General features: G+C 38.9%; 1 protein-coding gene and 1 long non-coding RNA gene across 2 annotated transcripts in view; one reads left to right on the forward strand and one right to left on the reverse strand.

The window, feature by feature from the left end:
- LOC146986584 (uncharacterized) overlaps positions 1-26,220 on the forward strand; it is a 387,075-nt gene that overhangs the window by 337,356 nt on the left and 23,499 nt on the right. Inside the window, exons 22-23 of the mRNA XM_085780291.1 lie at positions 21,698-21,874; positions 22,744-22,917. Coding sequence (XP_085636417.1) covers positions 21,698-21,874; positions 22,744-22,917 — 351 coding nt within the window. The remainder of the gene's footprint in view (positions 1-21,697; positions 21,875-22,743; positions 22,918-26,220) is intronic.
- Positions 5,050-7,686, reverse strand: LOC146986598 (uncharacterized). Its single transcript, XR_015036078.1, has 3 exons — positions 7,514-7,686; positions 5,862-5,975; positions 5,050-5,199 (listed from the first exon to the last, which is right to left on the reverse strand). It is a non-coding gene; the product is annotated as an uncharacterized LOC146986598 (long non-coding RNA).

Genomic DNA, 26,220 nt, shown 5'->3' on the forward strand with positions numbered 1-26,220 from the left:
ATGACATAATCTAAAATAAGGGGCAGAATAAATATGATTCTTCTTCTTTCTGTTCTGTTTCATTTAGATTTGGGAGTTTTTTGTTTTTATTGTAGCCTTTCAATGCAAGATGATGTTTCTGACTGATATTGCCGTGTTACCGTGTATCTCGCTTTCAGAGAAATTCCGCTTCTTCCTCCGCTCTCCGTCCGTCTGTTGTCTTCACCGTCTTCCACTGACGTCATTCCACAGGTTTCCAGAGTGCACATGGCTACTTAATATGCACGTAACTGATTTGCATTGACCACATATGGTTGCGTGGGGCCGTTTAGGGGGCTGGGTATGAGGCGTGTTCTCATCCACGCTTTTCTCAGGTCCGGTGTGATCTATCAAGGGAAATACCGTGCAGCCGTGTGTACGCGGAGTTTGATAGATCTGAAAAGAGTGTATATTTTTTGGTCGTACGCACATTTTGCCTTTCCGTCGTACTGAAAATTTAAGAGGACTTTTACACGCTCTTTGATAAATGAGGCCCCAGGAGTATTTTTTAATTTTTTTAATTCCATTGAACATTTAACGCAGCTGCTCTTTTGCACTCTTGTTTGCATCAAAAGCAATTCCCTCTTCCTCTTCTTGCCATCATCTGAGGTTGAGGAGCTTGAGGAGAGTCTGAGGAGGGGTCGGTAGAGAATGAGGATAGAGGAAATTTACATCTGAGTTTTCATAATGACATTTTTTTAAAATGTAAAAAGTCTCAATATATCCTGCAATAACACTTTACAGTTGAATTTTCAAGCATTTTAAATAGATTCTTAATGTAGCACATTTCATTAAACTCAAACTCAAATGACTGTGCTGAATGTACACAGCAGTAAGTAGGCTATCATGTACAGAAAAGTGTCAAGAACATATCAGACGGTGCACAACGAAAGAGAGAAGGGTAACACTTTACACTAAGGTACACAAAATTACAGTAGTTAATGAGGAACTAATGAAGGACTAATGATGAACTAATGAGTAGTTACTGAGGAACTGAGGGACACAAACTTAGAGTAGTTACTGAGGAACTAAGGTACACAAAATTACAGTAGTTACTGAGGAACTAATAATTAACTAACTATTAGTTATTGGTGAGTTCTTCAGTAACCCCTGATCAAAAATCAGAGTAGTAGTTAGTAAGGGACTAATGAGTGGTTACTGAGGAACTGAGGTAAACCCAATTAAAGTAGTTACTGAGGAACTATTGATGAACTAACTATTAGTTAATGGTCAGTTCTTCAGGAACTCCTGACCAAATTTTAGAGTAGTTGCTGAGGAACTAATGAGATGATGAACTATTAATGGTCAGTTCTTCATTAACTCATGATCAAATTTAATATATAATAGATAGTAGTGAAATAGTTAATTCATCAGTATAGAATCATTACTCAATAACCTGTCCATTAACCTTTTTATTTTCCAAAGAAAAGTGACGCCTAATGAGAGGTCATTTCATCATTATTTTTACAATTAGTTCCTTTAAGAAAAAAACACAGACAGCAGGATTCTTGAGATGAGTTAATTCATTTATTTCAGACCACATACACATTGATATGACCATCCATGTTATTCTGTAGGCTATATTAATCAAAGCATTGTTCACAGTATAGTTGTTTGAGGTGCGCACAATTACCTTCTGAGTAGCTATGAAATAAATTTGGAATGAATGAGGAACTCACTATTAGTTAATGTTCAGTTCTTCGGTAACTCCTAATCAAATTACTGAGGAACTAACTATTACTTAATCATTAGTTACCCTTTTTGTGTACTTAGAGTAAAGTGAGATATAAAAAAGAGTAGGTAATGAGTACTGAATCATTACTTAATCATTAATTACCCCTTTTTGTGTACCTTAGAGTAAAGTGAGACATAAAAAAGAGTAGGTAATGAGTACTGAATCATTACTTAATCATTAGTTACCCTTTTTGTGTACCTTAGAGTAAAGTGAGACATAAAAAAGAGTAGGTAATGAGTACTGAATCATTACTTAATCATTAGTTACCCTTTTTGTGTACCTTAGAGTAAAGTGAGACATAAAAGTGAGTAGGTAATGAGTACTGAATTATTACTTAATCACTAGTTACCCTTTTTGTGTACCTTATAGGTATATTGTGTAAGAACTACTCCCATCTAGCGGTGCGGTTGTAGATCGCAAGCAACTCAGTCGTATTTTTCATGCTGCATTCCCGTGAAATCGGTTAGATGACAGACGACAGCCGCTGCAGGTAACAGCGTAAACAAGCCTTTATGTAAACAAGTGGTCCCTCAGCACGAGGCAAATATGTTGTCATGGCGATGTCGTATTATTGACCTGACCCACATTTCACCGGCTTTCTCTGGACTTCTGTGACTAAAATGACATCTGGTTTGTTACCGACGGCCGTCTGCCCGACTGCAGGTGAATGCAGCATCAGTGTAACGCTCCATTCCTCCTCACTGCGTTACCACGGTGACTTTTCACAGACGCCACCTCGACCTGAGTCGACAGCTCCGGTGTCTCCGCTGAGTTTCCGTGGTTTCCTACCGTCACGCTGCCACTGAACGTAAAAACATGGAGACACCACATGGCAGCAGCACCGAGCTTACCCGCTCCATGGAGATATGAATGATATGAACGGCTCATTCAGAGCTGAAAGGAACACTTCAGTTTGTTGATGGGGGGGATTACTGATTAATGAAAAACGTACTTTTGAACGAAATAATCGATTTTCGTGAATAGATAACAGGAGAACTTACACAGTGTACCTTTAAAGCTTCAGTTGGTAACAATTATTCAGTCATATTTGCTGGAATTGTCACTATATTCTGATGGTCAGACATTAAATGAGTAATTTAGGACAAAATCCAACTCCTCTGGCTCCACCTACAGCCTGTAATCGTATTTGCCAAAATCCACCGCGCCCGACGATTCTCCACCAGTCAGGTAGAGGGAGCAGGAGGAGCAGCCAATCGCCGCTCCTACACGTCGTGCTATGGATACGGTACATCTTTTTTTTTTTTTTTTTTTTCTCTGTGGGTGCGTTCATGGCTACTTTGTGTGTGTCTGTGTGTGTGTGGGGCGCTTGGCAGAGGTTCATAAAGGGACCTGACGGAGTATTGTCTTGAAATTTCCGACCAAGTCGCGGAGTTTACTTTCACTTTCGTCAACTTACCAACTGGAGCTTTAAAGTAAAGTGAGACATCAAAATGTAGGCAATAAGTACTGAATCAATACACAAAAACTAAACAAAAATTACAGTAGTTACTGATTACCTAATGAGGAACCAAAATAAAAATAATTTGCCTCCATGCGCAGCAAAATACGTTCGTTTTTTTGTCTCCAAGTGCATAAAAAAAAAAAAGTCTTTTCACAGGCACCAAAATAAGATTTTGCCTCCACAGGCACCAAAATAACAAATTAATATGTTCAAAAGAAAACTTTTTTTTTCAAACAAAAGTACCGTATTATACTTTGTACTGGCACTGAATGTCATGCAGCAATCTTCCAAGTGGACCGTCCTCATGTTCATTTGCCAGCCAATGTGTCCATTCAATCAAAGCGAGGTGCTCCTTCAGCTTTGTCTCAGATCTGTTCCCACGCAATCTCCACACCTGGGACTTATAGAGTGACCATGCACGTTCAATATTTTGGGTGTGGGCTCCTGTTAGAGGGTCAACAAAGGCCCGGCTGTGATTTACAGAAAAATGGATATATCCATTATCTGCCAGTGCACGCATGTAGACCCTCCACTGATCTGTTATGATAGTTGAGCCCCGGCGAACGTGCTGTGTGATGATGGGAATTAGGTGACGCCGGGAACGCTTTTTGACAAGCCTCAGGATGGGTCTTCTCCTTTTGCCTTTTATCCCGAGCATCCCAAACACCCATTTCTTCCTCCTCCAGGTCCCTCCAAATCTCCCTCTACCGTACTGTAAGAAAGAAAAACAACAATCAAATTCATTAATATTAGCTAGTAAAGTCCCCCAGCTGAATATAGTTCAAACTAAAAAAATAAAATATTGCTACCGGACAAAAACAATTATAGACAAAACAATAGGCAGCTTTACATGAAAAGATGAAATAATCAATTAATTGTTTTTACTCTGAATTTTCAGTACGGAATTATCATGCTGAGCTACACATGCTCAACATACTGTCCAGTTGGAATTAAGTTTCGACATATACTGTAGGTTCAGGGGTCACTGATATAGTAAATGTTTGTTAATTTTTTCTTTATCTGTTCAGTATTTTTACAATGAACAAATTAATTGAATTTAATGTGTTGATGTATTTACAATTACATTGTATTTTATTACTGTTAGGCAATGAGCTCATGACATTATTTCAGCAATGGTTGACAAGACTGCAGTTTAAGATGAAGATGTTTCTATTGCATGTAGCCTAGTCCTACTTCACTATTTAAGTAAAAAAGTCAAAAATGCCAATTGATTTTCAGTGCTGCAGAGCAGGAAAGCACAAAACATAACTTGTACAGGTCCAAATTTTTTTTAGCAATTAATGTATGAAGCACATTGTTTACTTGGAACATAAAATGAAATGGTTCGTACACTGCAGGATTCCATAGAACTTATTAAGTAATGCTGCGTTCACATGGAGTCCGGTAAACGGCAAATGCCGCTGGACGGAACGGTAAAAACACACAAACTGTCGGACAGCACGGCACAACGACAAGAAGCGTCACCATGTTGCTATGGCAACGTCAACAGACTAGTACTCACACGTCACGTTCGGTTGAGTTTACCGTCGCGGCAGCATTGCCGTTTTGCCGTGCTCCCCCAAGTTTTACCTTCGTTCTCTCGTCCACTAACATGGAGTCCGGCATGCCGTCTGCCGTTTACCGGACTCCATGTGAACGCAGCATAAGTCATGTTTCGATGAAGAGCATGGCTCTTGAAATGTTATGTCATTATTCTGCTTATGTGGGGGCAGGGATCCAAGTGACTCAGGTAAGACTCCAATGTTTTATACACACCTTTCGTTTGTGGTAGAAGTTACTCTCATCTATCATGACAAACTCTGTTGTCCCTCCCAATGTCTGCTTCCCTCTTGTTTTTCTTCTTTTTACTGCATCATTGCAGACCTTCCTCAACTTCTCACTCATTTTGGATAGTGTCCTGCTACTCCCTGCCACGCCATCCTGTATCATGTCAATCTGCCGTAGTCGTAGCCCCTGGGAAAACCTGCGAGGAGAAATCATAGTTTTAGTTTAATCTTGGTTTTTCATAGGCTACAGATTTAAAAAAAAAAAAAAAAATCTTACAACCTGTAACACGCTAATACTCTTCTAATCTTAGTAGGCAGAGATCAGGAAATGTAAAAACAAAAGGCAGAAAAGTATGGACATTGGCATTCAGACAGGATGAAGCCGTTCACAGGCCAGGAAAGAGATTCTTTGTAGATTCATGAAAAAAACTGTACTCGCAATGTAAAATGTACTCATATGCATTACTTCCAGCAAATTTCTAAAGCTGTGCATATGCATGGTTCTGTTATCTGCAAGTGTTTGAGAACATGGTCTAAAGAATGTATAAGGTGCGCACATCATGGACCTCATTTCTCACAATGACATTACTTGTTAAATTAGTTGTTTTTAACAGAGTTGGAAAAAAAAATAAAAAATGGTATGTATGGACTCATTTTGGAGGACAACACAATTGATTTAAAGGACAATTCCAGGCGAATTGTGACTTGAAGCTGTAAATTACGGTTTCAAAAGCCTGCCTGGAACGCAGCATTAGCCAAAACGACCGGATCGCTTACTTCTGCTTTAAGGTTTGGTTTAGGAGGTAACAGTAATAATGTTAATTCTGCAATTTTTGCAAGATGGTGCTTGTAAAGTTACCTGTAAATATATTCAATCCAACTGAATAAGGATGCTCTGCTCCTATGAAACAGTGACCCCGATCTCACTGATGTCTTCACCGTTTTCCCTCTGTGAGTTTTTCTCCGACACTGCCTGAAAAAAAAAAAAGATATAGGGGTTATGATAATGGGCCTATTTGCCAAAATGTTGAACTATTCCTTTCTTTCATAAGAGTTAAAAAATGGGAAATGGGCTAAAATGGCAAATTTAAGGTCATTATTTATCACTGTATCCCTCGAGACACGGATCCTATAGAAATGAAACTGAACTTGTAACATTACAAGTAGCCTAACATGTTTCCTGTGCTTGTTAGTTAGTGATATCAGGACATAGGGCTTATTAACCTTCCTGCCAAATTTGAATGCTAGAAAAAAATATTTAGTGTGTGAAATTAGATTTTAAATTATAGACAAAATCCAACCCCCACCCCCACCCTCATCAAATTTGATGATGATGATTTAAACAAATTGATTGATTGATTGATTGATTGATTGATTTCAGATGTCTATCAAATACCACCCATCCGCCAGATGTTTTATTGAATGGTCTGTCACAAGATACCCTGGAAACTACGGGTCTGAGCCTCAGAGTCAGAGTCCAGCTCTGAATAAGGATTTTTTTTAAAAGAAAGAAAAGAAAAATCTCTCTCTCCCTCCCTCACCTGCTTCTTTACTGTCTTTCCTGTCTGCTCTCAAGGAGGAGGGTATGGGTATTTTACTGTAGTCTCTCTCTCTCACACACACACACACCTGCCTACTGTAACTGAAGCAGTGGGCTGCTTGTCTGTTCCTCTGAGCTCCTAGACCGTGGATCTGTATAGGCTCCTACTTAACTCAATGGGACGGTACCGAGAATGAAGTCAGTTCGCGCCGGTCCGGGCTTCAGCCCCGGTGTATCTGGTAATTTAATCTGTCAGTGTCAGCGGTCCGTTTAAAAAAAAAAAACGGGCGCCCCGGACAGGACGTGAAAAGTGGACATGTCCGGGCAAAAGAAGACGTTTGGTCACCGTAAACCTAGCCGAGATGGGCATGCCTCATAACGTTGTCTCTTTAATCATTAACGTCAGCTTTTAACCGCTAGCTGCGGCCAGAGCGGCTAATGGATAATAATAAGACGACAACATTGTAGCAACTAGCCCTGTTCTGCACTACCTCACGTAGCGGTGAGGGGGAGAGTGTGTAGCCTACTGCCTGCTGCTGACGTGTGAGGCAAACCAGGCAGACGCAGTGCAACTTCATCTTTTTTCTTTTTACTTTGTAACGGAATCTATTTGAAATGTAGCGAAGTAAATTTCTTCCAACAATAGCCTATGCACTTTAGTAAAAGTTAAAGTACTGCTTTTAAAAATTACTCAAAAAAATACTACTAGGCTACTAATACACGAGGGTAAATGTAACTCGTTACTTTCCACCCCTGCTCTTAACGTTACTCAAGTAATTATGTTGATGACTAGCCTACTTTTAACTTTTATTGAGAGTAAGTTAGCCTAATACTGTTCAAAGGTATTACTTGAGTAGCCTACAATTTTTTGGCTACTACCTCTGAGAAACACCCACTGCAAAATCCCCCTAAACTTGCAAACCATGCCAGTAGCCTATAATAATGGCAGCTAGCTAGGCTGACGTACTTACCACTGTTGTCCATCAACATTAGCATGTTTTTTCATTTTCATTTTTTTTCTGCATAATTTGCATTTCACTTTAGCTTTTAACAGCTTCTGTTTCTGCAGCCATGTAATCAATTTCCTTTTCCCCTTCGATGTCTCTTTTCGCGCAATATGTCGGAGTATCCTCTTTTGCAGGGACATTTTACTACGCGCTATACAGTTGTCAAGTTGCTTGCGTTATGAAGCACTAAAACAGGAAGTCGAACCAAGTGCGTACTTTCGCATTAAATTAACAAACACAATAGCCTTAGGCCTAACTTACTACCCTACCAAAAGTATTTCTCAGTAGAGAAACGGCATCATTTGCACCCATAGACTGTCAAAAATCTTTGTGGAATCCTTTTTTACATAATAAAGACAAAACTGTAATTATTCTTTTATTTTGAAAACGGGATGTTCATTTCCGGGGACTTAACGGTGCACCTAAACTGTGAGGCGCAGCCGTGCAGATGGAAGGAATGGACGAACCAAGGAGGAGCAAAAGAAAGAGAAAATCTCGACTGCATTTCGACGATGAGGACGAGACCACACAGTGTAAGTATATTTTAATGGTATCTGTCTTTTTTAAGTACAAATTCGGGCTCCGCAAATTTGACTATGCCAACTTTCTCCAAAGTAAATTTAGCTAGCTTAATTTCCCGACTTCTAAGCTAACTTTTTACTGTTGCTGTTAGCTTTTTTGCATTACTTAATATTAAATAGGGGAAAATGAAAAGTCAGACGTATCCATATGTTTTGCAGTTCTGTTAGGTCGAGCTACATGCTAATACATTTACTGTAGACTACACATGTGTTCGCACCCAGCTCTCCCCTCCATCTACTCAACGAAAATCTGCCAATACTGCCAAAATGGCTGCTGTCAGTTTTGTGGGCCATGAGGCTACTGAATTCTTCACACAATCATATACATTAATACTCACAATATTTTTGTTATTGTTTATTAATCTACAGTATTTATCGTTTCCAAAATTATATAATATAGCCTAATTAATAAAATGCACCTTAACCTCTTCCACTCCCACCCTACTTTGAAGCAAAAACGAATAAAATTCTGTGCTCAAATTATTATAGCTGTAGCTTCTGAACCACTTTGACTATATCCATAAATGAGAGCTTGCCAGGAAGGGGACACTGTAGAGTTTCTTGTGAAAGTGTCAGAAACACTTAAGGTAGCCTAGGCTATTAGCCAACTGGAACAGAGCAGTGGTCTAGTAAGTGTGCAAAAAATTAACATTTTTTGTCCACCTAAAAATTCATCAATTATTAAAAAAATAAAAATCAGGCTTTGTGACTTTATCCATAAAGGTAAATGAAAGTATGAGTCTATAAGCACACTATCAATGAACACCTAGTTCAAATTTGAAGATGATAGCACAAAGTGTGACCATTCTGCAGTGTTTTTTCATGATAAGATCCAGATCCATTCAGATTTCCTATATTTTTTCCCATTTTGACTCTCATGTCCACACATGAGAATCTGGATTATTTTTTCTTAAATATTTGAATATATAGCCTATTAGAATTTAGAATATCTGTTGACAGCCCTAACGTCCTACAGCAGTTTGTGAAGTATACCTTCCTAAGGAAGAACAGAGATTTAAGAGTGTTTCCCAAACTCTTCTTTTGCAGCAGCATTAAGGAGACCTGCTAAAGGAACACGTTACATTAGAGCTGTCTTTTCATTGTGGTGTTGACAGTGTTTGATCAATGACAAGAGCTTTGATTGCCTCACCTTTATAGCTTTAAAAATGAATAAATAAAGGTTTGAACAAATAATAATAATAAAAAAAAACATGATGCACAGTGTTGCCTAATAAGGCTCAAACTGTGACAGAATGAGTGGAGAGCATGAGATGAGATAACTGTCGTGTATTTTGACATGCTAGACGCTTTTGAAATTGTTACAGCTTTGTAACCATGTGCATGCCATTAATGTAATGTTTCGATGAACAGGTTGCACTGTAGATATCATGTTGTGTTATCTCCAATAAAACCATGAACTCCTTTCCCTTCTTAAAGCTGTGCACCACATTGAGGACTCGGATGGTGACGCAACAGAACCTGGACCTAGTAAAGGTGGATTTTTTTTTCCCTTTTCTTGTTGTTGATGTCTATGTTTCCCTGATTCCAACATACTATTTGGAAAGAGCCTCACACCCTGAATTTTTCAGAGTAAGCTTAGTGTAAAAATGTAAAAGTCAGGTCTTCTTTAAAGTAATATTACTCTGTATAATAACCTGCTCTTTTGTATGCCTCAGCATGAATTGTGTCCAGATATATTACATTATGTTATCAGATTTTCAGACCTTATGTGTCCAAATGTCTCAGTAACCCCTCGAAGGGATTTCTTCAAATATGTCATTTTCGAGTCAAGAATGAAAGGTTTTTTGTTTTTTGTTTTTTTTGGCAAAGCCAAGGTGAAGGTGACCTGACCTAACAACACATTTTTACACATAACTGAAGAAATGTTTTATTATGACACAGTTTCAAACAAATGTTCAATAGAATAAAATCAGAGAAGGGATATTTCAAATGCACTTGCTCTTGGATGAGCTTAGTCACTTTGTTCAAAGAACCGCAACACAAAGTGATCGTAAGGCACACATCGCGGACGCATACAATTGGCAGCTGGTATTTCTAGTTTTTGCACCTTGCAGATTGTCAGGGTCCTACCCTATCCTTATAATTATTCAGCACTTAAAGCAGAAGTAAGTGGTCCGGTCGTTTTCGCTAATGCTGCGTTCCAGGCAGGCTTTTGAAATCGTAAATTACAGCTTCAAGTCACAACTTACGACTTTGTAGCGTTCCAGGCAACCCACTCGTGTTTTTCCGACCTGTTTTACCTGTGAAAGTCACTATAACGGCCACTCGTAACTTCTGACCGGTGAACTCGTACCGGACTGGTACACTTTGCGGTCGGAAAAATACGAGTTTCCTTGAACGCACCATAACTGTCCTCGTCCCTACGTCGCCACATTCACGGCGTCCCTTGGCTGCACACACAGCCCTGCATGCCGTTCTCTCTCCTCATTGGATAAAAACTGGAGGATACGATAAATGTTTTCTCCTGGGCTCAGAGCAGAGCAGAGTGACTGACAGACCCGTGTTTCAGTCCAAACACTCTATGTAAGTGATTGCTGTCGGAAGATACAACTATTTAAGACTTATATTAACACAAATATATCACTTACTTCTGCTTTAACCAGTTGACTCAGCTCCTCCTCTAACTTAGATGTAGGTGTCTTCTGTTGACTCATTGTCCTGTTTGCTTCTCACACAGTAGTGCCATTGCCTCCCAAAGAGTTAAAAACAAAACATCAAGACATAGAAACAGTATTATTTTTAAAATGTATTTGTACAATAACTACAATAAGTTGAATGCTAAAAGTTTTGATGACTTGTCATTCAAATGCAGCTCCGACTTTCGTGTCTTCAGTGAAGAAGACCAGATTAGAAAACAATGCTCTTAAAATTAAATTGGATGCTGCGAAGGAGAAAATAAAAAGTCTTCAGGAGGAAAGAGACTACCTAAGACAACAGCTGTCCGACAGTAAGTTAATATACTGTACTGTACATGTAAGAAATTAACCTTACTGTTACTTGTGTAAGAAGAAAAAAAAAGTAATTATTAATGCATCTTACCTGTCTTGGAGAAAAAATATTCAACTTCTGTGTTGGTTAGGAAATGTTTGGCCATCTTTGATGATTTCCATAGAATAAAGGGATTGTTGCACAACACAATGCATCCTGTAATCATAGTAGTGACATGAACATTGCCTTGTTTGTTTCTTTCAGCTTTGGAAATTGCAAAAAAAAGAGGGCCCACCACCCCAAGCACGGCAGTTCCACGCCAGGAAGAACTGTCTGACAGTTCTTCCTCTTCCCCCTCCTCCTCCTCCTCCTCCTCATCAAGTGAGCCTGACAGGAAGAGGAGGAAGAAGAACAAAAAAGACAGGAAGAAGAAAGGGAAGAGTGCAAAGAAGAAGAAGAAGAAGAAGAAGAAGAGCAAGAGAGCAAAGAGAGGTACATATAAGAAAGATTGTGTTTTTTCAATTCTTGAATCAGCCTTAGAATAATGGAGGTACACTTCAGCTTCAGTTGGTAACAATTATTCAGTCATATTTGCTGGAACTGTCACTGTATTTTGATAGTAGGACAGTAAATGGGTAATTTAGGACAAAATCCAACTCCTATGACTCCACCTACAGCCTGCAATCGTACTTGACAAAATCCAACGCGACCGGAAGCTCTCCACCAGTCAGGTAGAGGCAGAGTTTCAGGTAGAGCAGTGGTTCCCAAAGTGTGGTACGCGTACCCCTAGGGGTACGTGAGCACATTGCAGGGGGTGCGTAGAAACATTAATTAATTTATTACTAAGATGATAAGTAGATATTCCGAGTCACTTCAGAAGCCCATACTGAAATGATACGTGCGCCACAACTAGTTCCCCCCAGAAGACAACAACCTGTAGCACAGCTTTGTATAGTTGTCAAAAGTATCGATGCAAAACGGCGCATCTGGATACATGACTGATTTCTAAAAGTATCGATACTAACAGCACGCCCCCACAGCGCCCGACGCGCGCACTCGACAGGCAGAGCAGAGCAGAGCAGAGCAGAGCAGAGCAGAGCGGGCAGCGTCCAGAGCGTTTGGACCTGAGTGAGTAGTTAACACAGAACTAGACACACGTAGGGTGAATTTAGCCCTAAGAGTTTAAAACGGCGAAATTAACGGCAACACTCCTCTGTCGTCTCCTCTCTTTTTCTCCGCTGTCTGCATGCACGTGTGTGTGTTGTGAGGGATGGGGGAGGGGGAGCCCCGCCCGTCAGAGGAAAGGAGAGGCATTGTAATGAATGTAATGAAACAATAGCAACACGCTGGAATTGCACAACTCTTAGTTAGCTTTTCATTTAAAAAAACAAAAAAACATCTGTTATAAGTCCTTTTGATTATAATAAAAATAAAATAATGTAACAATAATAAGCTGGGAGGCACTGCTGCTGTATTGAATATGATGTCATATTCAATATTTTCCTGGGTATTGCTATTGAGTTTGAAATTTTAGTTTGTGACAGTCCTACAACTCTGTGAAGACACATTTGACCACAACAAACACCACAACAGCCAGAAACAACTAAAATGCAGGAGAATATGTGTAAAATGTCTTTGTACAAATTGAAGAGAGAAATTGAAATGATTTTCATTTCATAATCAGTTGTGTTACGTTCTATATGACCACTTTTGGAGAATCATCAACACGTATGAGGGAGGGGGTACTTGTGGTATGGCAAAAAGGCTCAGGGGGTACGCAAGACAAAAAAGTTTGGGTGAACAGTGAAAAAGTCTGAGGGCATCTATTGGACAGCTTGAGGCAGATGGGTCTCTGGACTGTGGACTGTGTTGCTTTAGAAAGGTATTAAGGAGCAGATTATGACAGTTACCTTGTTGGTTTGTTTTTCATTAGCTGGGTGTACGCAGAAGAATTCCACAGGAAAAAAAAAAAAGAAAAACACAACTTCTGGGATTTTAGAGGTAACCTTCTACAGCAATCTCTTGATTGTTTGGTTATGTAACAGGGTCAAGCACTAAATATATAACATAAGTAAATACTGTTGGTTAATATTTGGCTGTTGCTTTATACTGTATGTCAACAGCTACCACCAGAGATACAGGAATTGATCTTATTGGAGGTGGTTCTTCACACAGGAGACACAGCGTATCTGACACTGTCACTAGTGTGCAGGCAGTTCAGAGATATAATGAGCAGCAATGCTTTCAGGCAGAAGGCTCACAGTTTGTGGATCAAAAGTGAGAAAAAATGTTGGCTTTCTACTTAACATTCAAAAATTCAGCTAATACACAAAACGGAACTAAAGCCTTGTTAGTCATTATGCGTTTTTAAATGCAGGTGTGGACAAGAAATGGGACAAACGTTCCATGTCCTACCAGAGGGAAATGTGGGACATGTACAAAATTTCAATCTGCTGCTCATGCCAGAGACAGTACAAAGAATGTTCAGGTTGGTGTACAGTTGTATCTGAGGAAGAGTATGTTATTACAAAAGAAGAATAAGCTTCAGTTGTTGACAGTTATTTTCTTATTCAGGTTATGTAGGAAATGGCCAGCGAGGTAACATCCGAGGCATGTATTCAGAGTGTCTGCACCCTGGCTTCTGCAGCCATTACTGTCAAATGGATGCTGGGATTAATGATGAACAGGTACTTGATGTGTACAGTGTGGTCATTGAGGGTCAAAACAAAACATTGTGTGATTAAAAAAAAATGTGATCATGCAACTTCTTAATAATTTTAATAATAATAATAATAAGGGTAACAGTGAGAATGATGAATCGCGTCTGAATCCCACTCTGATCTGCTTACTGTATGTGTCGGGAAACAGCTAAAGTAAAATCAAATAGCAGCTCACATGCACAGTCAATGAGCAATTTCAATTGCATTTGAACACAGTCAGGTAATAAAAAAGACAGCCCTATCTCACACACACTGCTGCTGTACACATATGCCACCACCTCCTCTCACTCAGGTCACTCGCGTTTCTACACAATTCAGGTGTGCGTTTCCCAATATTTTATTTATTTTGTAAAATCCTTGGTGGCACGGTGGTGGAATGGTTAGCACTGTCACCTCACAGCAAGAGGGTCATGGGTTTGAACCAATGTCTATTGCACAGTCACAATCTTTATACGGTAAGCATAATTCACATGTTTAACATCATATCTCTAAAATTTGTTGTTTCAGTCTTAACTGCTGAGGAGGCCATGGACCGGTATAACAAAGTGCTGCAGGCTGTTAGAGCGGGAAGATCCAAAACAGCAGCATACCAGAAGCTGGGGGTTGACCGGACAACGAATTCATGCAAAACCGCTGATGCGCGTTGCCTTCAGGGACAGTTTTTCATCAACAGTCTCTGTATTTCCCTCTACAACAACTCTGTGTGGTAACGTTGTGTTATTATCTCATAGCGTGGTGAAAGTGCAGGTCACAACTTGTCCACCAGAGCGTTGTGGAGTTGTTGGATTGTGTATTTGATGAGTTTGATGAGGGAAACCAAGAAATCCCATGAGCCTCCGTAGTGTAGCTCTTAGCAGCTCGCGGCTCTGCTCCGCCGTTCTAAACATACCTTGCACCGACAATTAAAGGTAACAAATCTACTGCCATGGCTACAGGGGTTATGGCAATGGGTCAATTTGCCCAAATGTTTAACTATCCCTTTAAGATGTTTACAGTTAATGAGGGGTTAGAACACTATAAACAACCTGAAGTTTTTTGAGAAATCTATGTTCAGTTTGAACAATATTGTACCTCTTCTGTCTTCTATGTGATTTTCAAACTTGGCATCATGTTGCAGGCCGGTTTTGGCCCTCATGTTGGACACTCCTGATCCAGACAAAACATCAACAGGAAATGTTTAGAAGCATCAATGACAAAAACTACAAATAGCCTTTGATACACACAAACACACACACACACACACACACACACACACACACACACACTACACATCCAACGCATTCGTCTACTTTTTGGGCCGTCTGATACAAGTCACTCACATCCAGGACCAACTTTGTGCCGTCGTCCATCAGCTTCATTAATATTTCCGAAAGCTTGAGGCTCGATTATTCATTCATTACCACTTACCTGTGGGCTGATTTGCTAACTTTAAATGTTTACAAAGTAAAATTATTGAAATGTTTACAAAGTAAAGATATTGATTGTTAGTTCTGATTAACATTGATTTCCTGTTGTACTTTTTTGAACTTGTTTTGTTTGGACATATTGTTAACAATAAAGTTTGTAGTTTGACTGTGTGTAGTCATAACGATGTATTGTACATAAAATGGTAATTAATGGTCAGGTAATGATAATGATAACAATAAGAATACTTCTCACTTTACTCTAAGGTACACAAAAAGGGTAACTAACGATTACGTAATGATTCAGTACTCATTACCTACTCTTTTTTATGTCTCACTTTACTCTAAGGTACACAAAAAGGGTAACTAATGATTAAGTAATGATTCAGTACTCATTACCTACTCTTTTTTATGTCTCACTTTACTCTAAGGTACACAAAAAGGGTAACTAATGATTAAGTAATGATTCAGTATTCATTACCTACTCTTTTTTATGTCTCACTTTACTCTAAGGTACACAAAAAGGGTAACTAATGATTAAGTAATGATTCAGTACTCATTACCTACTCTTTTTTATATCTCACTTTACTCTAAGTACACAAAAAGGGTAACTAATGATTAAGTAATAGTTAGTTCCTCAGTAATTTGATTAGGAGTTACCGAAGAACTGAACATTAACTAATAGTGAGTTCCTCATTCATTCCAAATTTATTTCATAGCTACTCAGAAGGTAATTGTGCGCACCTCAAACAACTATACTGTGAACAATGCTTTGATTAATATAGCCTACAGAATAACATGGATGGTCATATCAATGTGTATGTGGTCTGAAATAAATGAATTAACTCATCTCAAGAATCCTGCTGTCTGTGTTTTTTTCTTAAAGGAACTAATTGTAAAAATAATGATGAAATGACCTCTCATTAGGCGTCACTTTTCTTTGGAAAATAAAAAGGTTAATGGACAGGTTATTGAGTAATGATTCTATACTGATGAATTAACTATTTCACTACTATCTATTAATTATATATTACATTTGATCATGAGTTAATGAAGAACTGACCATTAATAGTTCATCATCTCATTAGTTCCTCAGCAACTACTCTAAAATTTGGTCAGGAGTTCCTGAAGAACTGACCATTAACTAATAGTTAGTTCATCAATAGTTCCTCAGTAACTACTTTAATTGGGTTTACCTCAGTTCCTCAGTAACCACTCATTAGTCCCTTACTAACTACTACTCTGATTTTTGATCAGGGGTTACTGAAGAACTCACCAATAACTAATAGTTAGTTAATTATTAGTTCCTCAGTAACTACTGTAATTTTGTGTACCTTAGTTCCTCAGTAACTACTCTAAGTTTGTGTCCCTCAGTTCCTCAGTAACTACTCATTAGTTCATCATTAGTCCTTCATTAGTTCCTCATTAACTACTGTAATTTTGTGTACCTTAGTGTAAAGTGTTACCGAGAGAAGTTATATATTTTGACAATGTACACTGTATGTATATAAGCCTAGCTGGAGACAAAATAAACTACATTTTAATATAAAAACTTTCTCACTGATACACAGAGGAGCGCTTCCGTAGGGCAGCAACAGTCATGAGGCAGCTAGGTCTACAGCTTCGGCTAACGAGCTATGCATGTTTGAGTTTGTACTAACTAGTTAGCAGCAGTTAAACTTACCAGAAGAGTCATCCTCCGTCTCACAACGCTTCCTCTTGTCAGCTGCTTCTTTTCGAGGCCCAGAATGGGTTTGAATTCTACTCGGGGGCAGAAATGTTGGGCAACTACCTCCATTTTACACATGGGCATGTGTTAAGCTATCAGCTGCTAGCTTAAACCGGAACTTCCGGTTTTGCTGTTTGCCTTCAAAATAAAAGCAAGGGTAAAGAATCACTCAACAGCATAGACTGTACAGACTGAGAAAAAGCAGAAAAGAAGCGGTCCCTCAAAAACACTGGAAGGAGGAGGAAGAAAAAAAAAGTGACTTTGCCAGGCACACAAAACAAACTCAGAAAACTGATTTTTGAAGGTAGTTCGACCAAAAAAAACTTTAAATCCTAATTAAATAGCCTACCTTCAGGGAAAAAAAAAAAAACCTGAAAAAAGTCAAATCTGTCACCAGGTGAAGATGACAAAGAAGAGGGTCAGAGACAATGCCTTGGGAAAGGTCTGAACGAAACAATCGCTTAATAAATGTTTCAAGTGAGAAGAAACTCTACAAGTCTGCTCTTCTCCTCTGACGCACCTTTCTGAAAACCAAAATCAAATGCATAATAAAAGATTTATCAGCCTTAAGACATTGTTCTCGCTTCAGATCCAGTACCTGCAAAAAGCACAGTTTACTGTAAACATGTAAACTTATAATAGATGAGCAATAAAGTATAATGTTAATAAATCAAACAAAAAAAAGATTAATAAAGGCATGACAAAGACATCATGGTTGGGCTAGATTGATACTCATGAAGATTTTATTAATGTTCTTAAGCATCAACAAACAGTTAACACGTTTCTTACAAGTTATTATAAATCTCTTATAGTCTGCTATTAACTATGTTATAATGAGACTATTAATACTTGTTAGCACTTATAAGAGCCTTATTACCTATTAACTAACGCTTATTACACAGACCTTAAGATTAATAAAGGCATAACAAAGACATAATGATTGGGCTAGTTGAGTCAGTATATGTGTTTGTAATGTTATTATGAACAATTATAAGATACTCATAAGGATTTTATTAATGTTCATAAGCATCAACAAACAGTTAACTAAGTTTATTATAAGTTATTATAAATCTCTTATAGTCTGCTATTAACTATATTATAATGAGTCTATTAATACATATATAGTCTTATAAATGCATAATAATGTTAATAAGCATCTTGTAATCACTTATAAGGGCCTTATTATCTATTAACTAATGCTTATTACAAGGACCTTAATATAAAGCGTTACTGAAAAATGTAATTGATTAAATTAAATTAACTGCAGTTAATCGATCGTTTTCAATGGGAGTTGTACTGACAGAAGAGGCAGAGCAGCTCTGGGCCTTTGCTCTGTAATACTACACATGGCTGAGTGGTTTGTGCAGCTGCTGCCTGGTTTATAGTGAAACATTCAAAGCCAACACCCCATAATAAGCAGGTGTCTCTGATCAATGTGGTTGCACAACATGAGTTTGTCTGGATGGAGCCACAGGTGGAGCTGACAGGTAAAGAGGCGGAGTCACTGCGTCTGTGTTGAAGCAGGTAGTAGTAGTTTTTTATTTTAAACTTGGTGTCTTGCACCATAGGTGCCCAGCCCTCATGGGCTTATAAGACACACTAAAAACAAGACAAAACACAAAACACCGGCACACACAGGAGGATAAGGAATACATGCTCGTGTACATATATTTCTACAGTACAGTACATACCCACACATGCGCCCACATACACACACACACACGCATGCATGCCCACATCCACTCATACATACGCACACAGAGCAAAAAAAACAAAAACAAAAACAAAACAATTGCCGGGACTGAAAGACTTCAGACATACAACACATCTTTGCGCTGCTTAAAAGACTCCAAAATTTCGCCAATGGGAACACCTTTTTTACAAATAAATACTTAAGTATACATTCATCAGACATCGAGAACAAATCTGGGCTATCTTCAACAGAAATCCTACAAAAAAGCCTTTGTCTGTAGTCGTGATACAATGGACAATAGAATAAGAAATGAAATTCACTTTCAATCACATCAAGATCACAAATACAGCATTTTCGTTCCTCTTCTGGGATCGAGTGAAAACGCCCAGTTTCTAGAGCCAGAGGCCAGATGCCACACCTCAATTGAGCAGAAATTGACCGCTGAGCTCTAGGTAGGTTGAGCGTGACATAGTTCTCTGGGCCATAATTATCCTTAATTAACCTATATGTTCTTAATTTTGGTTTGTGTTGAACTTCTTCTAACCATTTTTTTTGTAATTTTCAAATAATAATTCTTTAATTTGGTTAACAGAACACGGTAATTTATTTCTATATACATATTGAAGGTCAACCATACTAAATATTTTTTCAAGCTGCCTTGCCCAAGAATAATTGTTTAGAAGATCCCATTGAAAAAATTGTTTAGTAAGCCTGTTGTCGGACATACAGTATTAATCAATCTATTCCACAGACGCACCATGTCACCACCATGCCGTACCTCACATGGCTCCCAGCCCATATCACCACATATTGCAACTAGTGGGGCCAATTTGTGTACACCCAAAAAACAACGCATAGCTCTATTCTGTACTGCTTCACATTTAGTATGTTTACCATAGCCCCAGACCCCTGCTCCATAGTCCAAAATGGGACAAACACAAGACTTAAACAGCTGGGTATATGTTTTGTAACCAAGATCCCTGCAGAATTTTACTTTGTTGAGAACCGCTCCCAAAGCCCTACCCGCAGAGTCTGACAGAACATTCACCCCTTTAATAAATGTAAGATGATCATCTAGGGTAAACCCCAGGTATTTATATGATTTAGTATAAGATAAAGATACTGAGCCACAGGAGAAAACAAAATCAGATTGCGACTGTCCCTTCTTCCTAAAGTGCATGACCTGGGTTTTGTCTTCGTTTATCCTCAACCTCCGTCTTCCACACCAGTTATACACAATCTCTAATAACATTTGAAGTTCATTTTCAGACTCTGTAAGGAGAACTAAATCATCTGCGTACAGAAGAGAGCCAACTATAAGGTCGCCCAATCTAACCCCAATGGCTGTGTGCTTGATTTCTAGTACAAGAAAATGTATGTATGTACAGAGAAAAGGGTGGGGGAAAGTACATCCCCCTGTTTGACACCAGATGGGGCTGGGAACCAACTATACTGATTTACCTGCACACAAGCCACTGGGGCCTGATTAGGGCTTTTAGTGCCTTGTAGAATTTACCATCTATTCCAACATTCAATAGTTTGAAGCTAAGAAGTCTATGATAATACAATCAAAAGCTTTACGAAAATCAATAAAACAACAGAAAACAGGTCTCCCTTCCTGCATTCTGGCATGTACTATAGTAGATAAAGAATATATGTGATCAATACATGCCCTTTTCTTACGAAAGCCATTTTGCTGCATATCAACAGAAAGCTGAGAATCTCCGCTAAACGCTCATATAAACCATTCGCAGGACCAACCAACACAGTTACAACGCCGAGCGATCAAACAATTTGTCGTGAAAACACGAACTAACACCGAAAAACGCGCTAGACAGAGAAACTGAGCCAGCAAACAGGCTTCTTTGATCTGACCAGGAGCTAATTGTAGCCACACGATAGCAGACACTGCACAGATTCCAAGAATACAATTTTTATCCCTCTACGACCAAGTTTCACTGATCCAGCAGCACAATACGATAAACAACAACAAGCGCATTTGGGAAACAAAACCAGAAATGCAGTATTACTTACCAAATATTGCAACGAGAAGTGTAATCCACAACTATAAACGGCATTTAGTTTGAAGGACTACAACTCCCAGCATGCAACTCTACTTCCTCCCGTGTCTGTGTGGCGTATTTCCGGCTCCGGGTGCACGGCAGCCACAGGCTGTGGGCTCTGACGCGCAACAACAGCCTGGCTTATGCTGGTTCTCATTGGCTGCCAGTGCTGTCAATGAAACCAACGTGGGGCTAGCTTCATTCTACTGGCTCTAATGGTTACAACGATAGGTGAATGACCCGGATTGGTCGATCCGCTGCAGCGCTACAGCTGCTGCGTCATGAGACAGGCAGACAGGCTTTCCCTGCATCGATACGCATGCATCCAGAAAACACCTATTTATATCATATTAATAAATCCCGATTGATTCTTTTTCAGTTAGTTTATGCAAATAGTGTGAAAATAAAGATTAAACAATGGTCAATAGTGGCAGGTGGTTCCAAGCTGTGCCAAAAATGGACATTTCGGAAAGCTCGCCTGAATATTTTGTACTAAAATCTCAATAATTGTATTCTGCTTCAATTAATCATATTCAGCCACTGCAGAGACAATGGTCATATGTTGTACAATGATTTTATAGAGAGTTTTAGCTATGTTAGCATTATTCTAAAGGACAAAATATGATTTTTTTTTAAGCGAGCATTGAATTAATTTAATTTTTGCTATGTGCCATGTTCATTTACTCTTCACCAGTAACAGATATACTGATAATTACACCTCTCAACAATCCTCAAAGTGTCCCCTATTCAATGACACCAAAATTATTAAAATAGACCTTGTGGTTGCAGAGATATACTCATTTTATTATTGATATGCCATTTTCGAGCAAAGGCCTGGAAAGTAGGCTCAGGGAAGAACAGGTTTTAACTCCTGTTGCTTCAGCTGTTGGACTTTGATTTTCTAAACTTGTTCTTTCTGAAGCTTCTTCAGCTCTGAACAGATGATGAGACACTGAACGCTGTCAACAAGGAGCTTTGTCCTCAACTCACTGATTTTATTCTTTATTCAGATTGTACAACTGCAGTTTGTCAGAGATCAGCTGTTCTTCTCTGGGCTCAGCTTTGAAGTCCAACCCCTCCCACCTGAGACACCTGGACCTGAGCTACAACAACAAGCTGCAGGATTCAGGAGTGAAGGATCTGAGTGGTTTTCTGGAGAGTCCAGACTGTAGACTGGAGACTCTGAGGTCAGACTCTGTTTTATTTCTGTGCTCAGATGAATGTGATGTGAAAGTTGTGTTGATACTGAGCTGCAGACATGAGACTGATATTCTACTGATCCACACTGAGGCTGTAGGACAGGGTAGGCTGGCGCTCACAGACCAAGACCAGGGCTGTGGGGGGTCGGCACCTCAGACAGCTCATCACACAACAACCTCACAACAAACAGATTCATGCACAATGGTTGACACAGATCCAAGTCTTAAACATGTGCAACACCTTTTCCCCACAATCCATGCATATTGGAGCACCGCTCACATCACACAGCAAACCTTTAACAACATCCACACTCAAACCTGAGCAACAAAGATGTTAACTGTACACAACAAGCTGTTATTACAAGGTTTACAACAGATAAGACACACAACCTGTGGTGTGTGTGTGTGTGTGTGTGTTTGTGTGTGTGTGTGTGTGTGTGTGTGTGCTGGTTTCAGGTTTTTCTGTCTCTGAGCTTCATTCCCGTGTGTTTCTGCACGTTAGTTGTCATGGTAACAGAGTTCAGCCTCATGTTTGTTGTCTTGAGCATGGTCAGTAAATCTCTGATCAATGTGGCTGCACAACATGAGTTTGTCTGGATGGAGCCACAGGTGGAGCTGACAGGTGAAGAGGCGGAGTCACTGCGTCTGTGTTGAAGCAGCAGCAGCTTCTCATGAATATTAATGAGCTGTTTTCTCTCTATGTGACTGTTTAACCTGCTTCCTGTTGTTTCAGCTGGACTTTGATTTTCTAAACTTGTTCTTTCTGAAGCTTCTTCAGCTCTGAACAGATGATGAGACACTGAATGCTGTCAACAAGGAGCTTTGTCCTCAACTCACTGCTTTTATTCTTTATTCAGATTGGAGAGCTGCAGTTTGTCAGAGATCAGCTGTTCTTCTCTGGGCTCAGCTCTGAAGTCCAACCCCTCCCACCTGAAAGAACTGGACCTGTGCTGGAACAAGCTGCAGGGTTCAGGAGTGAAGGGTCTGAGTGGTTTTCTGGAGAGTCCAGACTGTAGACTGGAGACTCTGAGGTCAGTTCACTGACTGTTACTGTTGTAGATCTTAGATCTTTGATCCACAACTGAACCTGATTGATCTTCACTCAGAACTTGAATCATTGACTTTGATGTCATGAATGAAGGACGTTTGAAATAGTTGTCTCATGTTTCCAGTTGTTCTTCTCTCACACTGACAATGACTCTTCACTTTCAGCTCGTTTCATTCTGATCAATAATCAATTATCTGATCACTTCAGCTGTGTGTGTGTGTGTGTGTGTGTGTGTGTGTGTGTGTGTGTGTGTGTGTGTGTGTATGTGTATGTGTATGTGTGTGTGTGTGTGTGTGTGTGTGTGTGTGAGAGAGAGAGAGAGAGAGAGAGAGAGAGAGAGAGATCTTCATTTCATCTTCTTCTTTCATTCTTTATTCAGATTGTGGGGCTGCAGTTTGTCAGAGATCAGCTGTTCTTCTCTGGTCTCAGCTCTGAAGTCCAACCCCTCCCACCTGAGACTCCTGGACCTGAGAGGAAACAACCTGAGCTCTTCATCTCTGCAGCAGCTTCATGATCTTGTGAAGAGTCCAGACTTTCGACTGGAGATTCTGCAGTGAGTCTGATCTGTAGCTGTTTCCACAGCTGATGAGACTGTGGGAGTGAAATAAAGTGTAAAGTGCAGCAGGTGAACCTGTCAGGATGTGACATCACACATGACATCATCTATGACATCACAGACTCAGAAAACGCTCCAACAGCTTCAATGTGTCAATCATCAGTGATCCAGTCACAGGTAAAGGTGTTGAGTCAAACAGGAACAATGAGCTTCACCTGTCACTCAAGTACAGGAAGTACTTTTACTCCAGTAACTCCAAACTAAATACTTTTACTGTGATACTGTAATTATAGAAACTTTTACTCTGCTCCTATATTCACTATTCATCATTCATAATTTTTTTATCATTCACTCACTTGTAAGAAGTACTTTTACTGTGATGCTGTATCTACAGAAACTTATTGTTGTACTAAATACACAAGTTATTTTTTCAGAACTATCCATGTAAGGTCCGTTATAGTGTTGTAATACTTGTGTTTGTTTTGTTTTATTTTTCCTTTTGGTAAACCTTTAATTTACAGGCCGTTAATTACATGATAATGTCAAGAAATAACAATCAATTGCATAGTAATGTAATGCAATAGCCTAGAAATAACGGTCAATTTCATAGCAATGCCATGTTTTTCTTAAAGGCAAAATATTACATATGCTTTTCATGCTTTGATTTATGATTATTTTGAAAAATCTCCTCTAAAAACAAACACTAAAACCGTGACACAGCAGCAAACAGTGCAGCTGAAAATAGAAGAAACTGAGATCGGAGACGTTTCTGCAGCTTCAGATCATCAGAGTTTTTATACCAGAGACGTTGATGTTGTTGATCAGTGCAGCAGGTCACGTGGTGACTGTGAAATTTAATCTACAGCTTGAAGCCCCACTGTTTAACTTCTCTTGTTGTTCACGAAAATCGATTATTTTGTTTGTTAGTCTGTTTCATTAATTTGTAATTACCCCCATGGAGGGTCACACTGATGATGCATTCAGGTGGAGTCAGGCAGACGGCAGACGGCAAACAAACCGGATGTCACTTAAGTTGACAAGAGAAAGGTCGCCATGACAACATATTGTGACGTGTGCATCGTTTTGCCTCGAGCTGACGTACCAGTTGTTTATCCCGTTACGTGCAGTGGCTGTCGTCCGTCTGCCTGATTCCACGTGAATGCAGCATAAAGAATACGATTGAGTCTAAATTTTCATACAGTTAGTCTTTAATTTATCAATTCAAACTGATTCAGTGGGAGCGACATCACAGTCTGATGGATCAATCATTATTTATTGGTTATTAATCTCCACAGAAGATTTTTGTACCTTTTTTTTATATAAATTACTTTTGTACACTCATTTAGTGACCAGTCAGTGAATAGTTACTGAACAGACAAACAGTCGGGGAAAAGTCGGTGAACAGACATACAGTCGGCGAAAAGTTGGTAAACAGTTAAGAGGCGGTGAACAGTCAAAGACAATGAACAATCGGTGAATAGTTGGTGAAAGGTCAGCAAACGGTCGGTAAACAGTCAAAGAGTTGGTGAAAAGTGAACAGTCGGTAAACAGTCAGAGAGTAGTCGTTGAACAGTCAGTGAACAGCCAACAAAAAGTTGGTAAAAAGTCAGTCTGTGAAGAGTGAACAGTCAGAGAACAGTCGGCAAAAACTCGGCAAAAACTCAAACAGTCTGCAAAGAGTTAACAGTCGGTAAGCAGTTGGTGAAAAGTTAGCGAACAGTTGGTGAACAGTCAAACAGTCAGTGATTGACAGTATCTCCAGCCGCTCAGCCGCCTCCAGCATCTTCACACCGGGGGGGGGGGGGGGTAAGGTGCTGGAGCTACTACAACTGGATCTGGATCTGGATCTGACTGACTGCGACATAGGACCACCAGACCAGACCAGTCCAGACTTCTCTTCCTGTCATGTAAACAGCATTTTGAATTTCTCTTAAATAACCATGGCAAAATATTTCATTAATAAACATTTCTAAATGTAACCCCATTGCTTTCTGTTTTCTTAAAAGAGCTCTCTATTTTTTGACTCACTTAAAAATATTAAGACCAAAAATGCACAACATTTATATCAACATTTATTATATATTTCCCTTCATCAGACCCCAGAAAACTAAATGTGACGTATGGTATATATATATATATGATTTAAATTTTCTATGTTTGTATATTATTGTATTGTATATATATATACTGTATATATATATTTTTTTTAATAATCTGCTTGTAAGATTTGTAATATGAATTAAAAAAAAGATTTACTGAGCACTAACCAGAGGTCAATTTAATTCAATTAAATTCAATATCAGTTCATTTTTCATTTGACATTTAGTTCAATTTTAAACTTAATATGAAATTTCTCAGGTTATTTGTATGTTTTTATAAGTCTTTCCTTTTTGTTTATTTTCCTGTGTACTTTCTGCACTGTTGTTTTCATTTGTTACAGTGGTAAGGAAACTGTATCTTTAACAGATTTTATTTTATATATATGTTCTATTTGTGTTCTCTGCACTGTCCTAATTCCATTATAGGTTTTATTTGTTGTTGTAAAAAATATATATATATATATATATTTAAAAAAATATATATATAAAAATATATATATATATATATTTTTTTTTTACAGTATTTGCAAAAATTATAAATTTAAGTTACAACACTTAGACACAAAGTTGATGACAACATGTGTGATGAATAAAACAGAGAACAGACTGAGCTGTAACTTGTAGTGGAGTG

This window comes from Trachurus japonicus, chromosome 6 (genome assembly GCF_045865225.1).
Source record: "Trachurus japonicus isolate A0001 chromosome 6, Traja_1.0".
NCBI lineage: Eukaryota > Metazoa > Chordata > Actinopteri > Carangiformes > Carangidae > Trachurus > Trachurus japonicus.